Below are 23,568 nucleotides of genomic sequence, written 5' to 3'. Positions count from 1 at the left end.
TAAACCAGGCAAAGGCTGAGGGGGAACCCCATAGACCACTTCTCACCTGGTCGTTACAATAAGCGACGCTAGCATGCATACGCAATAAACACAGATACACAAATAGATACAGAGGAGGAGAAAGAATTAAGGGGGTGGAAGGTTTGAAGTAGTACCCACATGCCACAGTACCCACTTGCAGAGCTCCCCCTTCCCCCTGCCACAGTACCTACGTGTAGAGCTCCCCCTTCCCCCTGCCACAGTACCCACTTGCAGAGCTCCCCCTTTCCCCCGCCACAGTACCCACTTACAGAGCTCCCCCTTTCCCCCACCATTGTACCCACTTGCAGAGTTCCCCCTTCCCCCGCCACAGTACCCACTTGCAGAGCTCCCTCTTCCCCCGCCACAGTACCCACTTACAGAGCTCCCACTTTCCCCCACCATTGTACCCACCTGCAGAGTTTCCCCTTCCCCCCCACCACTGTACCCACTTGCAGAGTTCGAACTTCCCCACTGCCATAGAACCCATTTGCAGAGTTCCCCCTTCCCCTGCCACAGTACCCACTTGCAGAGTTCCCCCTTCCTCCTGCCACCGTACCCACTTGCAGAGTTCCCCCTTCCCCCTACCACAGTACCCACTTGCAGAGTTCCCCCTACCCCCTACCACAGTACCCACTTGCAGAGTTCCCCCTTCCCCCTACCACATTACCCACTTGCAGAGTTCCCCCTTCCCCCGCCACAGTACCCACTTACAGAGCTCCCCCTTCCCCCACCATTGTACCCACTTGCAGAGTTCCCCCTTCCCCCGCCACTGTACCCACTTGCAGAGCTCCCCCTTCCTCCACCATTGTACCCACTTGCAGAGTTCCAACTTCCCCACTGCCACTGTACCCACTTGCAGAGCACCACCTTCCCCCCCGCCACAGTACCCACTTGCAGAGCACCACCTTCCCCCCTCCCCCGCCACAGTACCCACTTGCAGAGCACCACCTTCCCCCCCCGCCACAGTACCCACTTGCAGAGCACCACCTTCCCCCCCCCCCCCCACCACAGTACCCACTTGCAGAGTTTCCCCTTCCCCCCCCCACCACAGTACCCACTTGCAGAGTTTCCCTCCCCCCCCCCACCACAGTACCCACTTGCAGAGTTTCCCCTTCCCCCCCCCCCCCCACCACAGTACCCACTTGCAGAGTTTCCCATTCCCCCTTCCCCCGCCACAGTACCCACTTACAGAGCTCCCCCTTTCCCTGCCACAGTACCCACTTGTAGAGTTCCCCCTACCACAGTACCCACTTGCAGAGTTCCCCCTTCCCCCTACCACATTACCCACTTGCAGAGTTCCCCCTTCCTCCTGCCACCGTACCCACTTGCAGAGTTCCAACTTCCCCACTGCCACTGTACCCACTTGCAGAGCTCCCCCTTCCCCCTGCCACAGTACCCACTTGCAGAGTTCCCCCTTCCCCCTACCACATTACCCACTTGCAGAGCTCCCACTGCCACTGTACCCACTTGCAGAGCTCCCCCTTCCCCCGCCATTGTACCCACTTGCAGAGTTCCCCCTTCCCCCGCCACTGTACCCACTTGCTGAGCTCCTCCTTCCCCCCTGCCACTGTACCCACTTGCTGAGCTCCCCCTTCCCCCCACCATTGTACCCACTTGCAGAGCTCTCCCTTCCCCCTGCCACTGTACCCACTTGCTGAGCTCCCCCTTCCCCCCACCATTGTACCCACTTGCTGAGCTCCCCCTTCCCCCCACCATTGTACCCACTTGCAGAGCTCCCCCTACCACAGTACCCACTTGCAGAGCTCCCCCTACCACAGTACCTACTTGCAGAGCTCCAACTTCTCCTCACATCTGCAGATTGACCTGAGTGGCAATGTCCGATGTTAAAACAGTTTCAACAGGATAACGAGACATAACCTGCCAAGCCTTTGCAGACACGGAGGGCTCTCACCTCGCTGGCGCCAGCTTTTCAAAGCCAGTAAAGTGAAGGTATCTGAGTGCCGAACGTCATTGCAGAAGATTGCATTCAACTGGTAGGATCATGGTGAATTGCATTCTAATTCCTGAAGAACGATCTTTAACATATTTAAAGTATGGTCCTGTCACAGAGGTGCCACCACGGATCTTCGCCGCTCCCAGAAAATCAGAACCCAGGATTACGGCATCAGGTTCCATGGCAGACGAATCTGCACTTATTCTCCGGCACCCCACCCCCTGCCCCTCCCTTTCCAGAAACATCTAATTGTCTCTTGATCATATTTATCATCCTCTGACAGTTTATTCTACAGCATTACCACCAGATGAAAAATTCCTCTCCTCCTGCTTCTTAATACCCACCCCATGGATTGGAGACCATCACTGAAGGGGACAGCTTGCCCACATGCACTTTGTGCCTGTCTGTGACCTTTCTGTGTCTGATTTTTCCCTCTAGTTAAGCAGGTATTTAAAGACATGGAGTTCCTGGGCTGGTACACCACCGGGGGTCCTCCAGACGAGTCCGACATCCACGTTCACAAGCAGGTCAGTAAACAGCGTGTGCAATCAGATGGAGCAGAGCTGCACCTTGTGCTGTCCGACCCCTGTACAGCACAAGAGCTGACTTTAATCCAATTCATTCAGTGATGGGGTGATGTGTTGATATATTCTGAGTGTAGGGAGGTGATAGGAACCTAGCAACATAGGATTCAAGCTCAGATTTAAAATTAATGTAGCATCACTTACTGTTTGCAGAAAAGAGTTTCAAACTTCTACCGCCCTTTGCGTGTAGAAGTCTTTCTTCATTTCACTCCTGAGAGACCTGGCTCTAATTTTTAGACTATGCCCCCTAGTCTTCAACTCCCCAACCAGCAAAAATAGCTTCTGTCTATCAACCCTATTTGTTCCCCTTAATACCTTGAAAATGTCAATCAAATCACCCTTTAACATTATTGTCCATGCTAATTGCCCTTGGGAAGGTGGTGTGTGCTCCTTTTAACCTTTGGAGTACTGGTATTATTCTGGTAAGCCTAGGCTCCCTCCAAGGTCATTATATTCTTCCTAAAGTACCGTGCCCAGAACTTGTGAGAGGTAGTTTCTTTACTCAGAGAGTAGTAAGGGCGTGGAACGCCCTGCCTGCAGCAGTAGTAGATTCGCCAACTTTAAGGGCATTTAAGTGGTCATGTGGAAGCTATGGAAAGGGTGCAGAGGAGATTTACTAGGATGTTGCCTGGTATGGAGGGAAGGTCTTACGAGGAAAGGCTGAGGGACTTGAGGTTGTTTTCGTTGGAGAGAAGGAGGAGGAGAGGTGACTTAATAGAGACATATAAGATAATCAGAGGGTTAGATAGGGTGGATAGTGAGCGTCTTTTTCCTCAGATGGTGATGGCAAACACGAGGGGACATAGCTTCAAGTTAAGGGGTGATAGATATAGGACAGATGTCAGAGGTAGTTTCTTTACTCAGAGAGTAGTAGGGGCGTGGAACGCCCTGCCTGCAGCAGTAGTAGATTCGCCAACTTTAAGGGCATTTAAGTGGTCATTGGATAGACATATGGATGAAAATGGAATAGTGTAGGTCAGATGGTTTCACAGGTCGGAGCAACATCGAGGGCCGAAGGGCCTGTACTGCGCTCTAATGTTCTAAGAAAACTGAACACTATACTCCAGGTGTGGTCTAGCCAGGGCGTTGTATAGCCGAAGCATGACTTCTACCCCCTTGTATTCATATCCTCTGGACATAAAGGCCACCATTCCATTCTCCTTTTTGATTATCTTCTATACCTGTTCATGGCATTTTAATGATCTATGTAGATGGACCCCCAAGTCTCTTTGGCCACTGTTTCTAGCTTTTCACTATTTATTTCACTATCTGCCCTTTTTAGGTCCAAAGTGGATGACCTCACATTTGCCTACAGTGAAATCCATTCACCACAGTTTTGCCGATTCACTTAAATCTCTTTGCAATTTTATGCTTCCAGCTGCACTGCTTAAAATGCTGCCTGCCTATCTTTGTGCCATCAGCAAATTTGGATGTGTGGCTTTCCATCCCATCATCTAAGTCCTTAATAAATGTTGAGGTCCCAACACAGGGATACTTGTGGGGCACCACTAGTAATCCTGCCAATTGAAGTACCTGCCCATTATCCCTACTCTCTACCTCCTGTCCACCCCCACCCCCAGAGTTTTTGTTGACCTCATTTTAAATCATTCCTATTCGCGTCCTTTCGCTCAAAAGAACCAGCTAAACTTTTAAATGCCTCCTCCAAGGCCTGCAAACTTGCACAATTAGCAGTGATTAATGCAATCAGGGGCGTGGCCAGTTTGTGAGCGGGACTTGCTTTTAGTACGATGTTTTTTAAATGAGCGCAAAATATCGCAGAAACGTGATTTGCTGTGAACATAATTTGCGGTTGAAATTCCCCAATTTTTTTCTCTGGTTATGCTGATTTGAGGCGAATTATCTGGTTATGCTGAATTGACCCCAAAAAACTGTATATATCAGTGGAAGCTTCACCCCACGGTGTCATCAAAGTGAAACCTATTTAACTAGATGGGTTAAACCGAGATATCACAGAGCAAGTCTCACCCTCGCACTGTACATCACAGTGAGAACAGACATCACAATAGGTTTGTTAACTGGCTGCACACCCAGTTTCAGTGAAGGAAAGGGATCTGCACTGACTGACTAACTGGCTGATTGATCTAGGAGTGAATGTGATCGGGTAGAAGATCTGAACAGCTTTACTTTGTGAAAATTGGAAATATTGCAGCCACCTGGCACTCAGCAGGTTTTACTGTACAAGGATTGTTCAGACCTACAGTTTCAGCTTTTCACCAATCCCTGCGGAAATGCGAAAAACAGTAAAATTCACTGTCGTGGCCTTACAGACATAAAGGTTCAACCCTGGAAACTGAAATCAGTCAGTGTAAAATAAATTGGCAGTTCTGATCAGCTTGTGCTGGACCCTGGAATAGCTTTTTTTAAAATTTGTTTCATGGGATGTGGGTGTCACTGGCCCGGCCAGCATTTATTGCCCATTCCTAATTGCCCATGAGAAGGTGGTAATGAGCTGCCTTCTTGAACCGCTGCAGTCCATGTGGGGTCGGTACATCCACTGTGCTATTAGGAAAGGCTGAACTGAGTGACTTGCTAGGCCATTTCAGAGGGCATTTTAAGAGTCAACCACATTGCTGTGGGTCTGCAGTCACATGTAGGCCAGACCAGGTAAGGACAGCAGATTTCCTTTCCTAAAGAACATTAGTGAACCAGATGGGTTTTTGCGACAATCGACAATGGTTTCATGGCCATCTTTAGACTAGCTTTTTAATTCCAGATTTTTTTTTTATAAATTGAATTCAAATTCCACCTTCTGCCATGGTGGGATTGGAACTCATGTCCCCAGAGGAATATCCTGGGTCTCTGGGTTACTAGTCTAGTGACAATACGCCACTGCTGTCCCCTTTGGAACAGCTGAGCTCTGACCCACCATTTAAACAGCGGAGTGAGTTGGCCCAAACCCACCATTTAAACAGCAGAGGGAGTTGGTCTTAACCCACCATTTAATCAACGGAGGGCATTGGCCCAAACCCACCATTTAGATGATCAAGAGCCTCCCTATTTAAACCACTGATTGATAGTGTCCTACTCTGTGCTGTTTTGGGACAGAATGATTGGGTCTAAATAAGGAGAGAGGCTGAGAGAAAGAGCGAGAGAGAAAAACTGAATAGTCAGCTACTAAGTCAGCACTGAGAGTTCAGGGTTAAAACTCGATGAATTAAGGAGGGAGTTAAAGAAATTCTGCACACATACAGTTGTTGGAACATGTGTCTGTTGAGACAGAAATTGTTAAATCATTTCAATAGAATTGGATATTTGAGAAGGAAGAATGTAATAGGATTTGGGGAAAGGCAAAGATTGACAAACCTGCACTGGGCACAGGTGAACAGTCTAAATGGTGCTGTTGTGTTCTGCAGTTGAGCAATAGTAGATGAGGAATAGGCTGGAATGGTCATTGGGTTACAGACATGATTTGGTCTAGTGGAATCATGGAGCAGATTCTACCGTGAAGATTTGATCAGACCGAGTAACACTGAGTCACAGCAGGGTTGTGTACTTCACTTGTTGTCACTGCAAGATCTCCTGTGACTTTACCCACAGATCGTCTGAGGCCTGGCATGTGGTTACTGATGTTTACTGGGCTGTCAAGTGGACACTGTGGCCTGAATGTTCCTCCCTGGCAATAATCCCACTGGAATTACAATGTCCACTATGATTGTCATTGACCCAGATGATAACTTTCAAAAGGGAATTAGATGATAGACTTGAAAAGGAGACAAATGCAGGCCTATGGAAAAAGAGCAAGGGAGTGGTACTAATTCGATTGCTCTTTGAAAGACACGGCATATGCACAATGGGCCGAATGGCCGCCTTCTTCACTGTGTGATTCCATACCGTTCAGGAATCATGTTTGTGGTTACATTGACGACTGTCTATGTCCTTAACTATTGAATCCTCTATGACTATCGCATTTCTACTCTTTTTCTTTCCGCTGTGTGCAGTGCCGTGGGTTTGGTTCTTCCTGCATTCCTTCAAGGAATTGTCACCCTCCCCGATATTCAAAACTGAAAACTGACTGCCACTAATTTGGGGGATTCCTAAACTACTCATGTGTTCCTCTACATTCCATGAAACTCTCAGACTCTTGGCTGCACTGCAGCGACTCCAGCCGCTCCTCAGATTCCAAAACTCGGGACTTGAGCTGGAGCAACAGGCAGCGCTTCCTGTACACGTGGTTATCCAGGATGTAAGAACTGTCCTGGAGTTCCCATATAGAACATGATGTGTATGCAACATATCCCTCCCCTACTGTCATGATATTCAGTCCACTGGCCTAAATTACTGAGATCCTGATCACTAAAACACTTTGATACTGAACTTTCAAAATTTAAGACAGTAAAAGCTGGATTTTCCCTCTGGGGCGGGTAACAGAAGTCAGGAATGTTTCTGGGTCCCAAACCCGCCTCTGGGAGAAACAGTCACTAACTGAGATTATCACCGGCGCGCTTCCTTAATTGGCATGGAGACAGGTTCTCTGTCCAATTAAGGGAGGTGGGTAGGCTCTTGGAGCTTGAGAGGAGCAGCAGGTTGTAACCAAAAGTAAGTTGGTGCTTCAACATGGAGGCATCATCTCTCCAACTTTTTAAAATCTTTAATCAAAAAATGTTTTTTTGCAGCCAGGCCGCCACTGTGGCGGGGGGGGGGGGGGGAATCCCACTACAGGGTGGCCTGTGGCTGCTCTTGCACCCAGGCAGACAAGCAGGGAGAGCCTCTAGGCCTGCCAGGGGTGCTGACCCCCCCCACCACCCCCACCTCGGACTGCCACCAGGTACCAGCCTCCAGGCACCGAAACTGTTCTCCGCTGGTGTGGGACTCTGGAGGCTATAAAAGCTCTTTGGGTTTTCATTGATTCTACTTTAGAAGACTTTTTCATATCCTCTCTCTTCGTTTCCTCATTTCCTTTTTAATTTCATCTTGCACTTTCTGTGCTCCCCTCGGCTTTTTGCAGTATTGAGCAGAAAGCTCTGATGTGTAATATTTTTTACCTTCTATCCTACTCTGTATGCTCTTTAACATTCAGGGGGCTCTAGATTTGTGAGTACCACATTTTTTCTTTATGGGGACCCTCTTTATCTGCTCCTTGAAGCCTCCCACTGCTCTGCAACTGATTTACCTTCAGCTTTGAGTCCATTTTTGCCAAAATCTCAACTCAGTAAAATTGACCTTTCCCCAATTTAAAAATTTTACTCTCGGACTATCTTTATTGAGTTGGTTGGAGTCATACCAAGCACCTAGGAAGATGATTGTGGTTGTTGGAGACCAATCATATCAGCCCCAGGACATCACTGCAGGTGTTCCTCAGGGTAGTGTCCTAGGCCCATCCATCTTCAGCTTCTTCATCAATGACCTTCCCTCTATCATAAGGTCAGAAATGGGGATGTTCACTGATGATTGCACAGTGTTCAGCACCATTTGTGACTCCTCAGATACTGAAGCAGCCCGTGTCCAGATGCAGCAAGACCTGGATGACATTAAAGTTCGGGCTGATAAGTGCGGCACACAAATGCCAAGCAATCACCATCTCCAACAGGAAAGAATCTAGCCATATTCTCTTGACATTCAACAGCATTGCCATCATTGAATACTGCACTATTAACATCCTGGGGGTTACCAAAGACCAGAAACTTAACTGGACCAGCTATATACATGCTGTGGCAACAAGAGTAGGTCAGAAGTTGGAATTCAGTGGGGATTGACTCACCTCCTGACTCCCCAGTGCCTGTCCACCATCTACAGCACAAAGCAGCCCGCTTGGCCAGCACCCCATCCACCACCTTTAACATTCACTCCCTCCACCACCAGCACACAATGGCAACAGTGTGTACCATTGACATCGTCCAGCCTCCTTCTAAAGCACTTCCAAACCTGTGACCTCTACCACCTAGAAGGACACGGGCAGCAGATGCATGGGAACACCACCACCTGCAAGTTCTCTTCCAAGCCACACACCCTCCTGACTTAGAACTGTATCGCTGCTCCTTCACGGTCACTGGATTAGAATCCTGGAATTCCCTTCCTGCAGTCCATGTGGTGTCAAGGCAGTTCGCCACCACCTTCTGAAGGGTTGGCAATAAATGCAGGCCTTGCCAGTGACGTGCACATGCCATGGACGGGGAAAGGAAAATCCCTTACCACTATTGCTTTCCTGACCTTCCTGCTCCTTCCCAGCACAGCCGAGTCTGCCATGGACTTGGTTCTGGCTATATTTCCCAGAGGAACCATTGCCCGCACCAATGTTCAGAACTGAGTGAGATGCACTTAGGGGATTCCTGCATTACCTGTTTAGAGCTGTGGTAAGGGTGGAAACCCGATTGTCAAGGTTCAAACATGGAGCTACAAGAGAGATGGGCACGGAGTTGGGAGGTGACAACACGCTCAAAGACTTTGGAGAGGGAAAGGAGGTTGAGGATGGGGAGATGTTGGTAGATTTGAAGGATACTTTTTTACTGGGATGTGGGCGTCGCTGGCTAGGCCAGTATTTATTGCCCATCCCTAATTGCCCTTGAGAAGCTGGTGGTGAGCTGCCTTCTTAAACCGCTGCAGTCCTTGGGGTGTCAGGAAGGGAGTTCAGGAATTTGACCCAGCAACAGTGGAGGAACGGTGATATAGTTCCAAGTCAGGAAGGCGTGTGGCTTGGAGGGGATCTTGCAGGTGGTGGTGGTATTCCCATGCATCTGCTGCCCTTGTCCTAGATGGTAGAGGTCACGGGTTTGGAAGGTGCTGTCGAAGGAGTCTTGGTGAGTTGCTGCAGTGCATCTTGTAGATGGTACACACTGCTGCCTTTGTATGTTGCTGCTGAAGGGGGTGAATGTTGAAGATGGTGGATGAGGGTGCCTATCAAGCGGGCTGCTTTGCCCTGGATGGTGTCGAGCTCCTTGAGTGTTGTTGGAGCTGCACCCATCCAGGTAAGTGGGGAGTATTCCATCACACTCCTGAGTTGTGCCTTGTAGATGGTGGACAGGCATTGGCAGTCAGGAGGTGAGTTACTCGCCGCAGAATCCCCAGCCTCTGATCTGCTCTTGTAGCCACAGTATTTATGTGGCTGGTCCAGTTTAGTTTCTGGTCAATAGTAACCCCCAGGATGTTGATAGTTGGGGGATTCAGCAATGGTAATGCCATTGAACATCAAGAGGGGATGATTAGATTCTTCCTTGTTTGAGATGGTCATTGCTTGGTACTTGTGTGGCACGAATGTTATTTGTCACTTATCAGCCCAAGCCTGGATGTTGTCCAGGTCTTGCTGCATCTGGACACAGTCTGCTTCAATATTTGAGGAGTCGCAAATGGTGCAATTATCAGTGAACATCCCTGCTTCTGACCTTATGATGGAGGGAAGGTCATTGATGAAGCAGCTGAAGATGGTTGGACCTAGGACACTACCCTGAGGAACTCCTGCAGTGATGTCCTGAAGCTGAGATGACTGACCTCCAACAACCACAACCATTTTTCTTTGTGCTAGGTATGACTCCAACCAGCGGAGAGTTGTCCCCACCCCCGCCCCCCCCGCCGATTCCCATTGACTCCAGTTTTGCTCGGACTCCTTGATGCCATACTCAATCAAATGCTGCTTTCTCAAAAGCAGTCATTCTCAACTCACCTCTGGAGTTCAGCTCTTTTGTCCATGTTTGGACAAAGATTGTAATGAGGTCAGGAGCTGAGTGGCCCTGGCGGAACCCAAACTGAGCGTCATTGAGCAGGTTATTGCTGTGGAATTGCCTCTTTTTAGCACTCACGATGGCACCTTCCATCACTTTGCTGATAATCAAGAGTCGACTGATAGGGCGGTAATTGCCAGGTTGGATTTGTCCTGCTTTTTGTGGACAGGACATAGTTGGGCGATTTCCCACCTGGCAATTGCCAGGTAAAAGCCAGTGTTGTAGCTGTACTGGAACAGCTTGGCTAGGGGCACAGCTAGTTCTGGAGCACAAGTCTTCAGTACTATTGTTGGAATGTTGTCAGGACCCATAGTCTTTGCAGTAACCAGCGCCTTCAGCCGTTTCTTGATATCACATGGAGTGAATCGGATTGGCTGAAGACTGGCATCTGTGATGCTGGGGACTTCAGGAGGAGGCCGAGATGGATCATCCACTCAACGCTTATGGCTGAAGATGCAAATGCTTCAGTCTTTTGCACTGATGGGCTGGGATCCCCCATCGTTGAGGATGGGGATATTTGTGGAGCCGCCTCCTCCTGTAAGTTGTTTAATTGTCCTCCACCATTCACGACTAGATGTGGCAGCTTAGATCTGATCCATTGATTGCGGGATGGCTTAGCCCTGTCTATTGCATGCTGTTTCTGCTGTTTGGCATGCAACTAGTCCTTTGTTGTAGCTTCACCAGGCAGACACCTCATTTTTAGGTATGCCTAGTGCTGCACCTGGCATGCCCTCCTGCAGTCTTCAGTGAACCAGGGTTGGTCCCCCGGCTTGATGGTGATGGTAGAGTAGGGGATCTGCCGGGTAATGAGGTTATAGATTGTGGTTGAATACAGTTCGTCTGCTGCTGGTGGCCCACAGCGCCTCATGAATGCCCAGTTTTGAGTTGCTAGATCTGTTCGAAATCTATCCCATTTAGGACAGTGGTAGTGCCACACAACACGATGGTGGGGAGCCTTAATGTGAAGACCAATGTGGTTGACTCTTAAATGCCCTCTAAAAAGGCCTAGCAAGCCACTCAGTTGTATCAAACCTAAGCTACAAAGTCTAAGAAAAGGAATGAAACCAGATGGAACACCCCACATAGGCACTGAAAACAATGTTATGACCAGGTGAGAAAGGTGTCTAGGGGTCTTTCTCAGCCTTCACCTGGTCATATTGTGTAACAGGGTTTAATTTTAAACACAGTGTGTTTTGAGCTCCCCCTTGCTGAATCCTTGTTCACCGCTTTCCAATTATAAGGCAAAGAAATGAGCACAACCAGGTTTTCATAGGTTTAAAGAAGAAAAGTGAAATTTATTAAAACTTAAACTCTAATTCAGTTAACGCCTACGGATACACGCCTTGCCCACGCTAGCATGCATACGCGATACGCACATGCAAATAGAGACACAAAAGAGCGCAAGAAAAATAAAGTGGAGAGGCTTGAGGCAATATCAGAAGAGTTTCTTGTTACTGTGCTACAAGCTCACTGTAGTCCTTTTGTAGGTAGTTCGTGCTTATAGGTAATTCTTGCTTTTCGTTGGGGCCCAGTATTCTTGTTAAACCTTGTTCACTGTTGGAGACTTTTCTCTCTCGGGGTTAATGGGTCTTCAGTTCGTGAGAAAGAAATGGGAGCAAACAGGAGAGAGGTCTTTTCAGTCCAGGAGCAAGCAGCTTTCTGAGTTTTAAAACTCTGTGGCAAGTTCAAATTTAAAAAACTCCAACAGCCAGTTAGTCATGTGACTAAACTGTCTGACCACATCTTCTGTGTATTGGGGGAGCAGGGACTGGTTCCTTTGTTCCAACACTGCCTGGTAGTGTGCAAAAAAGATCTTTCTGGCGAGGGACTTGACAATTCCTTGTAATAGGCCCTCTTTTCTTCCCAGCAACAATTTTAAGTTTTAATGTTCATCTGGCGAGATATGTGTGCCTCATTCTTGGCAGGTGGGGGCCTGCATGACACCTCCACACCCAGGGGAATGAAATACGATTTTTAAAAAAAGGCGCATTTCATTAAAATGTTTGAGAGAAATATAAGATACAGAAAGAAAACCATGCATTTCTCTCATTTATTTCCATTCATTCATCAATCTTAAAGCCTATTAAAATTGTCTTTTCTGGGTGCCAGTGCTGCTTTAATTTCCCCTTTTTGGCATCCCAGTAACAATGTGGTTCTTTGGGGAAGCATTTCTTCAGTTTGCCCATTGCCATGACTGCCGTTAGCATGCTGTTAACAACTTTGGTGGGATGCTACTAGAGTCTGTATTTACGTAGGAGGATGTGAGGTCTAACTTCAAATTTTTCAGGGTTGGCTGACCAGACAGTAGGGGTTTTCATCCGGAATTCCTCCCGGACTTCCTTTAACCTGCCCTCTTGGTCACTTTTTCCCCTTCTCTTTCCAAACCTTTGCCAGCCATGTGCCTGCCTGTCCCCTTTTGTTCTCCCCGGGGGTCCCTTACAGTTCACCAGCCCTCGGCTGGAGGGTCCTCCTAACACCGGTTTAGGGGTGCAGGTTTCAATGTAGGTTGGGATTTCCCCTCAACCTGACACATGTTGGAACTCCTGCAGTGCTCACCACATCTTTGTGGAGTTTTGGCCTCAAACTGCTGTCTTCTGCAGACTTTGATCTTTTGTATACCAGCATGTACAGCCACCGTAGTCTCGTGGGCCCTTCTGAATATTTCTGTCCGGTACCTCTGTGGCACGACTAACTGGTGAATTACTGTCCACTCTTTGCTCTCAGGTCTGTGAGGAGAACTCCATTTCCTCATCAATACCTCAATCTTTAAATAGTAGCAATCAGGGACTCCCTCTGCTTCACTTTCAGACTGGGCATCCTGTGCTAACTCTCGCAATACTGGGTCGGCTCGCCGAGCGTCACCTAGGAAAAATCCATATAATTCATTCCCTGAATCTCCTAACTTTCTAAAGAAAGTCTCGGACAGGAGATCTCATGGTCATCTGCCTGCAGTGCCAATTCAGTCTTCTCTGGGGGAGCTGATCTGATTCACGACACATTCAGGGAAACTGCAGGGAACCTGCCACAACCCTGTCTCTCTAACCTCCTGCAGTCTTTCTTTCACTACTGGGGGGCATTACCCCCACCAGATCAATACCTAGGAGCAGACCAACCCCGTCCACAAGCAAACTAGGGACAATCCCTACGGTCATCAGTCCCAAAACTAAGTCGCAATCCAGGTGCACCCAGTGTACAGGTACAGGCATACACTGCCCTCCAATACAATTCACCACCATTTTGCTGTTCACTGCACTCTCTGGGGGAAAGGATCGGCCTTTTCCCAGTAAAAGGGATCTAGTAGCCCCTGTGTCCCTGAGCATTACCATGGGCTTGCTTACCCCACTCGAGGGGTATGGGGTTACTTTCCCTTCAGACATGAAACCCTGATAACCTTCAGGAATCCTATTAACTTTTCCTGCACTGGCCGTAGTAAGCTTCCTGGGTCTCACTGTTACTGCAGTTAAAGCCACAGCTTGTTCTGCTGGGCTTTCCATCAGGGTCCAGTCTTCACTGAGCGGGTGTGCCCTGATTAACCCTACCTTTAGTTTCCAGCAGTCAGCTTTTAAATGCCCCACTTTATTACAATGGAAGCACACAGGTCTCCAGGTCTTACTCTTTCTCACAGCACCTTCCTTTTTGGCTGGAGGAGGGCCCCCTGTGTCTCCTGCTTTCCTTCCTCTCCCAGGACTGGCTGGGCAGAGATCACCTTCCCACCCTTTGTCCTTTTTGGATTTGAAAGGGTGATTAGGAAAGGTTCTCCCCGGGAAACTGACTTGTAAATTAAAGCAAACTCATTGGCCAGAACGGCCGCTGCTCCTCTACATGAGTCTTTATTGAGAGTGGGGGAGAGTTTTTAAATTCCTCTAACAGAATTACTTCTCTGTGAGTCTCACAGCTGAGCTGTATTTTAAGAGCCCTCAGCCACCGGTCAAAAGCCAGCTGCTTACTTCTTTCAAATTCCAGATAAATTTGATTTGCTTGCTTCTTGACGGTTCTAAACTTTTGGCGGTAGGTTTCGGGTGCTAATTCATATGCCCCGAGGATAGCATTTTTGGTCAGTTCATAATTTGATGAACTTTCATCTGGCAAAAAGGAATAAACTTCATGGGCTTTTCCGGTTAGCTTACCTTGTATGAAAAGAGACCAGGTCTCAGGGCCATTTTAACTGCCTCGCCAGTTTCTCAAAAGACACAAAAAACGCTTCCACATCTTATTGAATTTTGGAATTAATTGAGCAAGTTTAGCAATCTTGTACCCAGCCCTGAATTATGCTCCTCCATATTGGCCATGCTTTCACTGGGGTTACTCTGTCACCTCCTACTTAACTCAAGCCGCCTCAACTCACTATCTTCGCATTCTTTCTGGAATATTCTTTCTCTCTCTCCTACTTCTCTCTTTCCTTCTCCTGTCTCTCTTTCTCTTCCCGTTCCTTCTGGAAGGCTCTCTCTTTCTCCCTCTCCTGCCTGCCTCTCTTTTTCTCTTTCCTCTAATTCAAGTTTCCTCTGTTCCACTTATATCTTTTCTAACAGTACCCTGTCTGGGTCTGCTTCTAACACTGCTTCTGCTTCTTCAGATTCAAGGGAAAAATAGTTGGCCACTAGCGTGAGGAGTTCAGACTTCCTAGCCTTGCCACGTACAGCGATCCCACACTGCTCAGCCATTTTTCTCAACTCTTCCATAGACAGTGCTTTTAACTTATCCCAAGTTACTTCACCCTGGCTTGAAGAGCTACTCACTTCAGTTGCAGACATGTTAGTATTCAATTACACACAACCACAAGAAAACCTGTATTAATCTTGCTTTTTTTGTTTTGATTGGGAACCATTTGGCTTCCCACTTCCAATTTCTCTCGTTTGTCTGTGGATCAAATTCTGGACACTAGCACCCAAATTTCTGTTATGCCCAGGTGCGAAAGGTGTCCAGGGGTTTTTCTTAGCCTTCACCTGGTCTTATTGTAACATTGTGTTTTGAACTGCCCCTTGGTGAATCCTTGTTCACTGCTTTCCAATTATAAGGCAAAGAAATGAGCACAAACTGGTTTTTGTAGGTTTAAAGAAGAAAAGAGAAATTTATTAAAACTTAAACAAACTCTAATTTGGTTACTGCCTATGGATATATGCCGCGTCCCACGCTAGCATGCATAGAAACATGGAAACATAGAAAATAGGAGTAGGCTATTCGGCCCTTCGAGCCTACTCCGCCATTCATTATGATCATAGTTGATCATCCAACTCAGTAACCTGTTTCCTCTTTCGCCCCATATCCTTTGATCCCTTTAAACCCAAGAGCTATATCTAACTCCTTCTTGAAAACATACAATGTTTTGGCCTCAACTGCTTTCTGTGGTAGCGAATTCCACAGGCTCACTACGCTCTGGGTGAAGAAATTTTTCTTCATCTCAGGTCTCGCTGCATATTCCCCTTTCTCAGTTTATAGCCATTCAGATAATAATCTGCCTTCCTGTTTTTGCTACCAAAGTGAATAACCTCACATTTGTCCACATTATACTGCATCTGCCATGCATTAGCCCACTCACTCAACTTGTCCAAATCACCCTGAAGCCTCTCTGCATCCTCCTCACAACTCACCCTCCCACCCAGTTTTGTGTCATCTGCAAATTTGGAGATATTACATTTAGTTCCCTCATCTAAATCATTAACGTATGTTGTGAATAGCTGGGATCCTAGCACCGATCCCCGCGGTACCCCACTAGTCACTGCCTGCCATTTGGAACAAGACCCATTTATCCCTACTCTTTGTTTCCTATTTGCCAACCAATTTTCTGTCCATCGCAATACACTACCCCCAATTCTATGAGCTTTAATTTTACACGCTAATCTCTTATGTGGGACTTTGTCAAAAGCCTTCTGAAAGTCCAAATAAACCACATCCACTGGTTCCCCCTCATCAGCTCTTCTAGTTACATCCTCGAAGAATTCTAGTAGATTTGTTAAGCAAGATTTCCCTTTTATAAATCCATGCTGACTCTGTCCGATTCTACCACTCTGCTCTGCTATAAAATCTTTGATAATGGACTCTAGAATTTTCCCCACTACTGACGTCAGGCTGACTGGTCTATAATTCCCTGTTTTCTCTCTACTTCCCTTTTTAAATAGTGGGGTTACATTAGCTACCCTCCAATCTGTAGGAACTGTTCCAGAGTCTATAGAATCTTGGAAGATGACCACCAATGCCTCCACTATTTCTAGGGCCACTTCCTTAAGCACTCTGGGATGCATACCATCAGGCCCTGGGGATTTATCAGCCTTCAATCCCATCAATTTCCCCAATGCCGTTTCTCTACTAATACTGATTTCCTTCAGTTCCTCTCTCTCACCAAGCCCTGTGTTCCCCAACATTTCTGGTATGATATTTGTGTCCTCCTTTGTGAAGACAGAACCAAAGTATGCATTTAGTTGGTCAGCCATTTCTTTGTTCCCCATAATAAATTCCCCTGTTTCTGACTGTAAGGGACCTACATTTGTCTTCAGTCTTTTTCTCTTCACATACCTATAGAAACTTTTACAGTCAGTTTTTATGTTCCCCTTAAGCTTGCTCTCGTACTCTATTTTCCCCCTCTTAATCAATCCCTTGGTCCTCCTTTGCTGAATTCTAAACTGCTCCCAATCCTCAGGTCTGTTGTTTTATCTGGCAAATTTATATGCCTCTTCCTTGGATCTAATGCTATCTCTAATTTCCCTTGTAAGCCATGTTTTGGCTACCTTTCCTGTTTTACTTTTGCGCCAGACTGGGATAAACAATTGTATACATGATACACACATGCAAATAAAGACAGAAAAGGGCAGAAGAGTCTGTGCTGACCATCAACCACCCATCTTACATTAATTCCATATTCCTTACCACATACCTTCCCTCAATTCTCCTACCACCTACCTACACTAGGTAAAATGGCCAATTTACCTCTCAACCTGCAGGTCTTTGGCTGTGGGAGGAAACCGGAGCACCCGGCAGAAACCCACGCGGTCACAGGGAGAACTTGCAAACTCCACACAGGCAGTACCCAGAACCAAACCCGGGTTGCTGGAGCTGTGAGGCTGCAGTGCTAACCGCTGCGCCACCCCTAACCACTGCACCACCCAAACATTTGGGGTTTGTGCCTATCGGGCTGTTGCTTAACTAGTCTGGCCAACAGGCTGGGTTTGCCGTTATTATTTTCAGTGCCTATGCTGGATGTTCTGTCTGATTTCAATCCTTTTCTTAGACTTTTTAGCTTAGGCGGCGCAGTGGTTAGCACTGCAGCCTCACAGTTCCAGGAACCCAGGCTCGATTCTGGGTACTGCCTGTGCGGAGTTTGCAAGTTCTCCCTGTGACCGCGTGGGTTTTCGCCGGGTGCTCCGGTTTCCTCCCACAGCCAAAGACTTGCAGGCTGATAGGTAAATTGGCCATTGTAAATTGCCCCTAGTATAGGTAGATGATATGGGATTACTGCAGGGTTAGTATAAATGGGTGGTTGTTGGTCGGCACAGACTCGGTGGACCGAAGGGCCTGTTTCAATGCTGTATCTCTAAAAAAAAAACTGTGTGGCTTGCTCGGGTTTTAAGAGTCAACCACATTGCTGTAGATCTGGAGTCACATGCAGGTCAGATTTCCTTCCCTAAAGGACATTAGTGAACGAGATGGGATTTTATGGTCACCATTGGACCAGCTTGTAATTCCATATTTATTCATTGAATTCAAATTTCACCATCTGCCATGGTGAGATTCGAACCCATGTCCCTGGAGCATTAGCCTAGGCCTCTGGATTACTAGTCCAGCGACAATAAAACTATGCCACCACCTCCCCGAGTACAGAGTAAAACTCTTACATTATCTGATCAAGCACTGTCAGGGCAGGCACAGCCCAGGTAGATGGACAGTAAGAAAGACTTTTGTTTATACAGCGCCATCCCTGGCCGCAGAATGTCCCAAAGTGCTTTACAGTCAATGAAGTACTTTTGAAGTTCAGTCACTTCTGTAATATAGGGAAATATAGCAGGTGTTTTTGAGCCGTGAGATAAATAACCAGATAATCTGTTCTGGTGGTGTTGATTGGGAGATAAATATTGGTCAGGACACCAGGGAGAACAGCATTACTCTTCATTCAGTAGTGCAATGCGATCTTTTGCACCCACCTTAGAAGGAAGACGGGTCTCTCTGTTTAATGTCCTATTCACAGACATTGCAGCACTCCCTCAGTATTGCATTATCAGCTTGGATTATGGATTCAGCCTTGACTGAATTTGGACCCATGGTGCAGAGGCAAAAGGCCAGTGACTGATGTGCACTGCACCAGGGACTGGAGTCGAGTTTTTGGGTGGGATGGACCGGCAGGCTCCCTGTCTGTGTACCACACTGCTGGTTATCTGATCTCCTACTAGATCTCTTGTGCCTGCAGTGCTTTTACTGTGCAGCCACCGACTCTGTGTGCCACAATGCAACAAATGTGCTGTGGAGCCTCCACTTCCGTTAGGGATTTTCCGGGGCAGAACTGAATAACTTTCCACTAATCCTGGCCTTTTTTCTACCATTTGCAGGTGTGTGAGATTATTGAAAGCCCACTCTTCCTCAAGTTAAACCCCATGACAAAGCACACAGATGTAAGTAAGCAACATTACTTGGCTTGAGATATATTTTAACTTAAGTTAGACTGTGTTCAAAGAAAAGCAGTTTCTGTTTTAAATCCCATTGTATAGTTACACTTGTTAACCCTTGTTAAATCTCGCCATCCTATTAGGCTGCCCCTCGTTGTGTCTCACTGTTGTGTTACTCATTTTCCTCCACCTTCGCATTCAACTTGTTCCTCTTCACCTTTCACCCCTCTGCCTCTGACTTTGCACCACACAGTGCCAGTCAATGGCCATCTCCAACAAGAGAGAATCTAACCATCTCCCCTTGACATTCAATGGCATTACCGTCGCTGAATTCCCCACTGTCAACATCCTGGAGGTTACCATTGACCATAAACTTAACTGGATTAGCCATATAAATATTATTACAAGAGCAGGTCAGAGGCTGAGAATTCTGCAGACTCCCCAAGCCTGTTCACCATCTACAGGGCACAAGTCAGGAGTGTGATGGCATACTCCCCACTTGCCTGGATGGGTGCAGCTCCAACAACACTCAAGAAGCTCAACAGCATCCACCACCGACGCACAGTGGCAGCAGTATGTACCATCTACAAGATGCATTATAGCAACACGCCAAGCCTCCTTTGACAGCACCTTCCAAACCCCAACCTCTGCCACCTAGAAGGACAAGGGCAGCAGATGCATGGGAATGCCACCACCTGCAAGTTCCCCTCTAAGCCACACACCATCCTGACTTGGAACTATATCGCTGTTCCTTCACTGTCACTGGGTCAAAATCCTGGAACTCCCTCCCTAACAACACTGTGGGTGTACCTACATCCCAAGGACTGTAGCGGTTCAAGAGGGCAGCTCACCAGCACCTTCTCGCAGGCAATTAGGGATGGGCAATAAATGTCGGCCTTGTCAGCAATGCCCACGAATGAATAAATAAAAATCTGTTCCTCTTCACATTCCCCCTCTGCTGCGAGCTATCTCCCCAGTCATGAGTCACTTGTCCTTTTCCCTTGTCTCTTCCCCTGTGGTGGCATGCTTTGTCTCTGTGATGTATTTTGTTTTTGTCTTGTTCTGACATCCGGTCGTAATGCACAGTGGAGTTTTTAAAACCAACAGATGCCAAAATTTTGTACTAATTTAGTCTCAGTACAAATGTTTTAGATTTGCTTGTCTGGAAAGATGAAGTTTTTATCCAAGCTGTTTTCGAACAAAGCCATAACCTGATTGTTTGACGGTAGTTTATTTTAACTTTGGCTGTTAGGAGGCTCCAGTACCTGTTTTTGTTAATAGTTAAAGAGCTGCAGCTGTTTGAAGTGAGCAGCACCCCCAGTGACTAAAGCAGAAAAGGAGGAGGAGGAAACACTATAAATGGATTGTACACAAGAAGTGTCTCACCATTAGTCTGTTTCCCTTTGAGAGATGATTGCCCTCAATGACCTGAAGTGTTGTCCTTCAACCCCTCTCTCCTGCCTCCTGCAACTAATACGAGGAGCTCTTTCCCTCCCTAGTCACCAGGATTGAGACCATTCATTCAGCTACCTCTTTGACCTACCACCTGCCCCCCAACTACTCAAAGATCCCTCCTCTTCCCTTGTACCCTAGCCCTAATTTTGCGTCCTGCTCTCTGATTTCTATCTCTCCCAACTCATCTTGTCTATGAGACCCACCTCCTGCTCCCTCGACGTCACTCGCACTGAAATGTTGACCACCTAACTTTGCTTCCTGACCCCCCCCCCCCCCCCCCCACATGTCGCTGTCATTGTAAACAGTTCCCTCTCTTCAGGAACTGCCCCACTCCCTTTCAAAACTGCCGGCACACACATACTTCAAAAAAACCACCCTCTGCCCTTAAATCTATTGCTGCCACCTCCAACCTCTTTCCTGTCAAGTTTTGTCACCCCCCCCCCCACCTCCAGGTCCCATGGTATCTGACCTGCAACACTCTGTTTTTAATTCCCCCAATTGGGTTTCTGCCCCTGCCATAGCATTAGAACAGCCCTAACCAACATCACCAATGACATCCTCTGTGACTGTGGACTATGGTAAACGATCCCTCCTCATCCTTCTCAAACTGTTGTTGGTCACACCATCATCCTCCATCACCTCTCCTCTGCCATGGCTCTGTTCCCATTAATCTAGTCATAGTCAGAGCATCTCCTGCAGTGCTTTCTCTTGCCACCCTGCATCGTTATCTCAGGAGTGCCCCAAAGGTCTGTCCCATTTCTCATCGACCCCCTCAGTGACACATTCCCTTTGGGATCAGATTCCACGTGTACGCTGACGACATCCAGCTCTACCTCAGCACCACCTCTCTCGACCCCTGCACAGTCTCTGTGGTGTCAGACATCCTGTCCTGCATGAGCTACTGTTTCCCTCAGTTAATCATTGGGAAGATCAAAGCCATGGTCTTCCACGCCCACCACAATCTTCGTACCCTCACCACCAGTTTGCTGCCCAGCCTATTTCACCCTGAGTGAAATTCTAACCCCAAATTCTCACCAACACAAAGTCTGCCCCCTTCCACCTTCATAGTATTGTCCGTCATCACCACTACCTCAGCCCATCTGCTGCTGAAGCCCTCGTCCATGCTTTTGCCACCTCCAGACTCATGAATTAAAATGCTGTCCTGGCCGACCTTCCTCTTCCACCTTCCGTAAATTTGTTTTTCCATATTTGATTGTGGAATGTGAGCATCGCTGGCAAGGCCAGCTTTTGTCGCCCATCCCTAATTGCCCTTGAGAAGGTGGTTGTGAGTGTCGAACTTCTTGAGTGTTGTTGGAGCTGCACTCATCCAGGCAAGTGGAGAGTATTCCGTCACACTCCTGACTTGTGTCTCGTAGATGGGGGACAGGCTTTGAGGAGTCAGGTAGTGAGTTACCCGCCACAGAATTCCCAGCCTCTGTGGCTACAAGTGCAGGTCAGTATTTATGTTCAGTTTCTGGTCAATGGTAACCACCAGGATGTTGCTAGTGGGGGATTCAGTGATGGTAATGCTGTTGAACATCAAGGGGAGATGGTTAGATTCTCTCTTGTTGGAGATGGTCATTGCCTGGCACAAATTTTACTTGCCATTTATCAGCCCAAGCCTGAACGGTGTCCAGGCCTTGCTGTATGCGGGCACGGACTGCTTCAGTATCATGACAAGTTGTGACTGGTGCTGAACACTGTGCAATTGTCAGCAAAACTCCCATTTCTGACCTTATGATGGAGGGAAGGTCGTTGATGATGCAGCTGAAGATGGTTGGGCCTAGGACACTACCCTGAGAAACTCCTGTCGCAATGTCCTGGGGCTGAGATGATTGGCCTCCAAAAGCCACAACCATTTTCCTTTGTGCTTGGTTGACTGCAACCAACAACAACTTATATTTATATAGTGCCTTTAACGTTCCAAGGTGCTTTAAAGGAGCATCATAAAACAAAGTATGACACTGAGCCACAAAAGGCATTATTAGGTCAGTTGACCAAAATCTTGGTCAAAGAGGTAGGTTTTAAGGATTGTCTTAAAGGAGGAAAGTGAGGTGGAGAGGTGTAGTGAGGGTACTCCAGAGCTTGGGACCAAGGCAACTGAAGGCGTGGCCACCAATGGTGGAGCAATTAAAATCAGAGATGCACAAGAGGCCAGAATTAGCGGAGTGCAGATACCTTGGAGAGTTGTGGGGCTGGAGATTTCAGAGGCGGCGGGGGGGGGGTGGGGGGCGAGGCCATGGAGCGACTTGAAAACATGGCTGAGAATTTTAAAATCAAGATGTTGCTTGACCTGGAGCCAATGTTGGTCAGCGAGCACAGGGGTGATAGGGGAATGGGACTTGGTGTGAATTAAGACACAGGCAGTAAAGTTTTGGGTGACTCAAGTTTATGGAGTGTAGAATGTGGGGGACCAGCCAGGAGTGCGTTAGAATAGTCAAGTCTAGAGGTAACAAAGGCATGAATGAGGGTTTCAGCAGCAGATGAGCTGAGATGGTCGAAGTTGGGCGATGTTACGGAGGTGGAAATGGGCGGTATTAGTGATGGCACGAATATAAGGTTGGAAGGTCATCTTGAGGTCAAATGTGACACCAAGGTTGTGAACAGACTGGCTTAATCTCAGACTGTTGCCAGGGAGAGGGATGGAGTCTGTAGCTAGGGAACGGAGTTTGGAGCAGGGACTGAAAAGAATGGCTTCAGTCTTCCCAATGTTTAATTGGAGGAAATTTCTGCTCATCCAGTACTGGATATCGGATAAACAGCCTGATAATTTAGCAGCAGTGATGCAGTCGAGAGAGGTGATGATGGGGTAGAGCCGAGTGTCATCAGCACACATGTGAAAATTAACACTCTGCTTTCGGATGATGTCGCTGAGGGGCAGCGTGTAGATGAGAAATAGGAGGGGGCCAAGGGTAGATCCTTGGGGGACACCAGAGGTAACGGTGTGGGAGCAGGAAGAGAAGCCATTGTAAGTGATTCTCTGGCTATGATTAGGTTGATAAGAATGGAACAACAGTTGGACAACAGTGGAGGAGCGTTGGCAGAGGATGATGTGGCTACCCGTGTTAAAGGCTGCAGACAGGACGAGGAGGGAAAGTTTACCTTTGTCATGGTCACATAGGACGTCATTAGTGACTTCGGTACTGTGGCAGGGGCAGAAACCTAAGTGGAGGGATTCAAACATGGAGTCCCGGGAAAGATGAGAACGGATTTGGGAGGCAACAACACAATCAAGGACTTTGGAGAAGAAAGGGAGGTTGGCGATAGGATGGTAGTTTGCACGGGCTCCT

At 47.6% G+C, this 23,568-nt stretch overlaps 1 protein-coding gene across 1 annotated transcript in view; it reads left to right on the top strand.

The window, feature by feature from the left end:
• The window catches only part of cops6 (COP9 signalosome subunit 6), a 94,056-nt gene that overhangs the window by 42,735 nt on the left and 27,753 nt on the right, over positions 1-23,568 (top strand). The window contains exons 4-5 of the mRNA XM_068023855.1: positions 2,414-2,502; positions 18,767-18,829. Of these exons, the coding sequence (XP_067879956.1) occupies positions 2,414-2,502; positions 18,767-18,829 (152 nt within the window). The remainder of the gene's footprint in view (positions 1-2,413; positions 2,503-18,766; positions 18,830-23,568) is intronic.

The sequence above is a fragment of the Heterodontus francisci genome, chromosome 48 (genome assembly GCF_036365525.1).
Source record: "Heterodontus francisci isolate sHetFra1 chromosome 48, sHetFra1.hap1, whole genome shotgun sequence".
NCBI classification, from domain to species: Eukaryota; Metazoa; Chordata; class Chondrichthyes; order Heterodontiformes; family Heterodontidae; genus Heterodontus; species Heterodontus francisci.
This window is presented reverse-complemented; position numbering and strand designations above follow the sequence as displayed.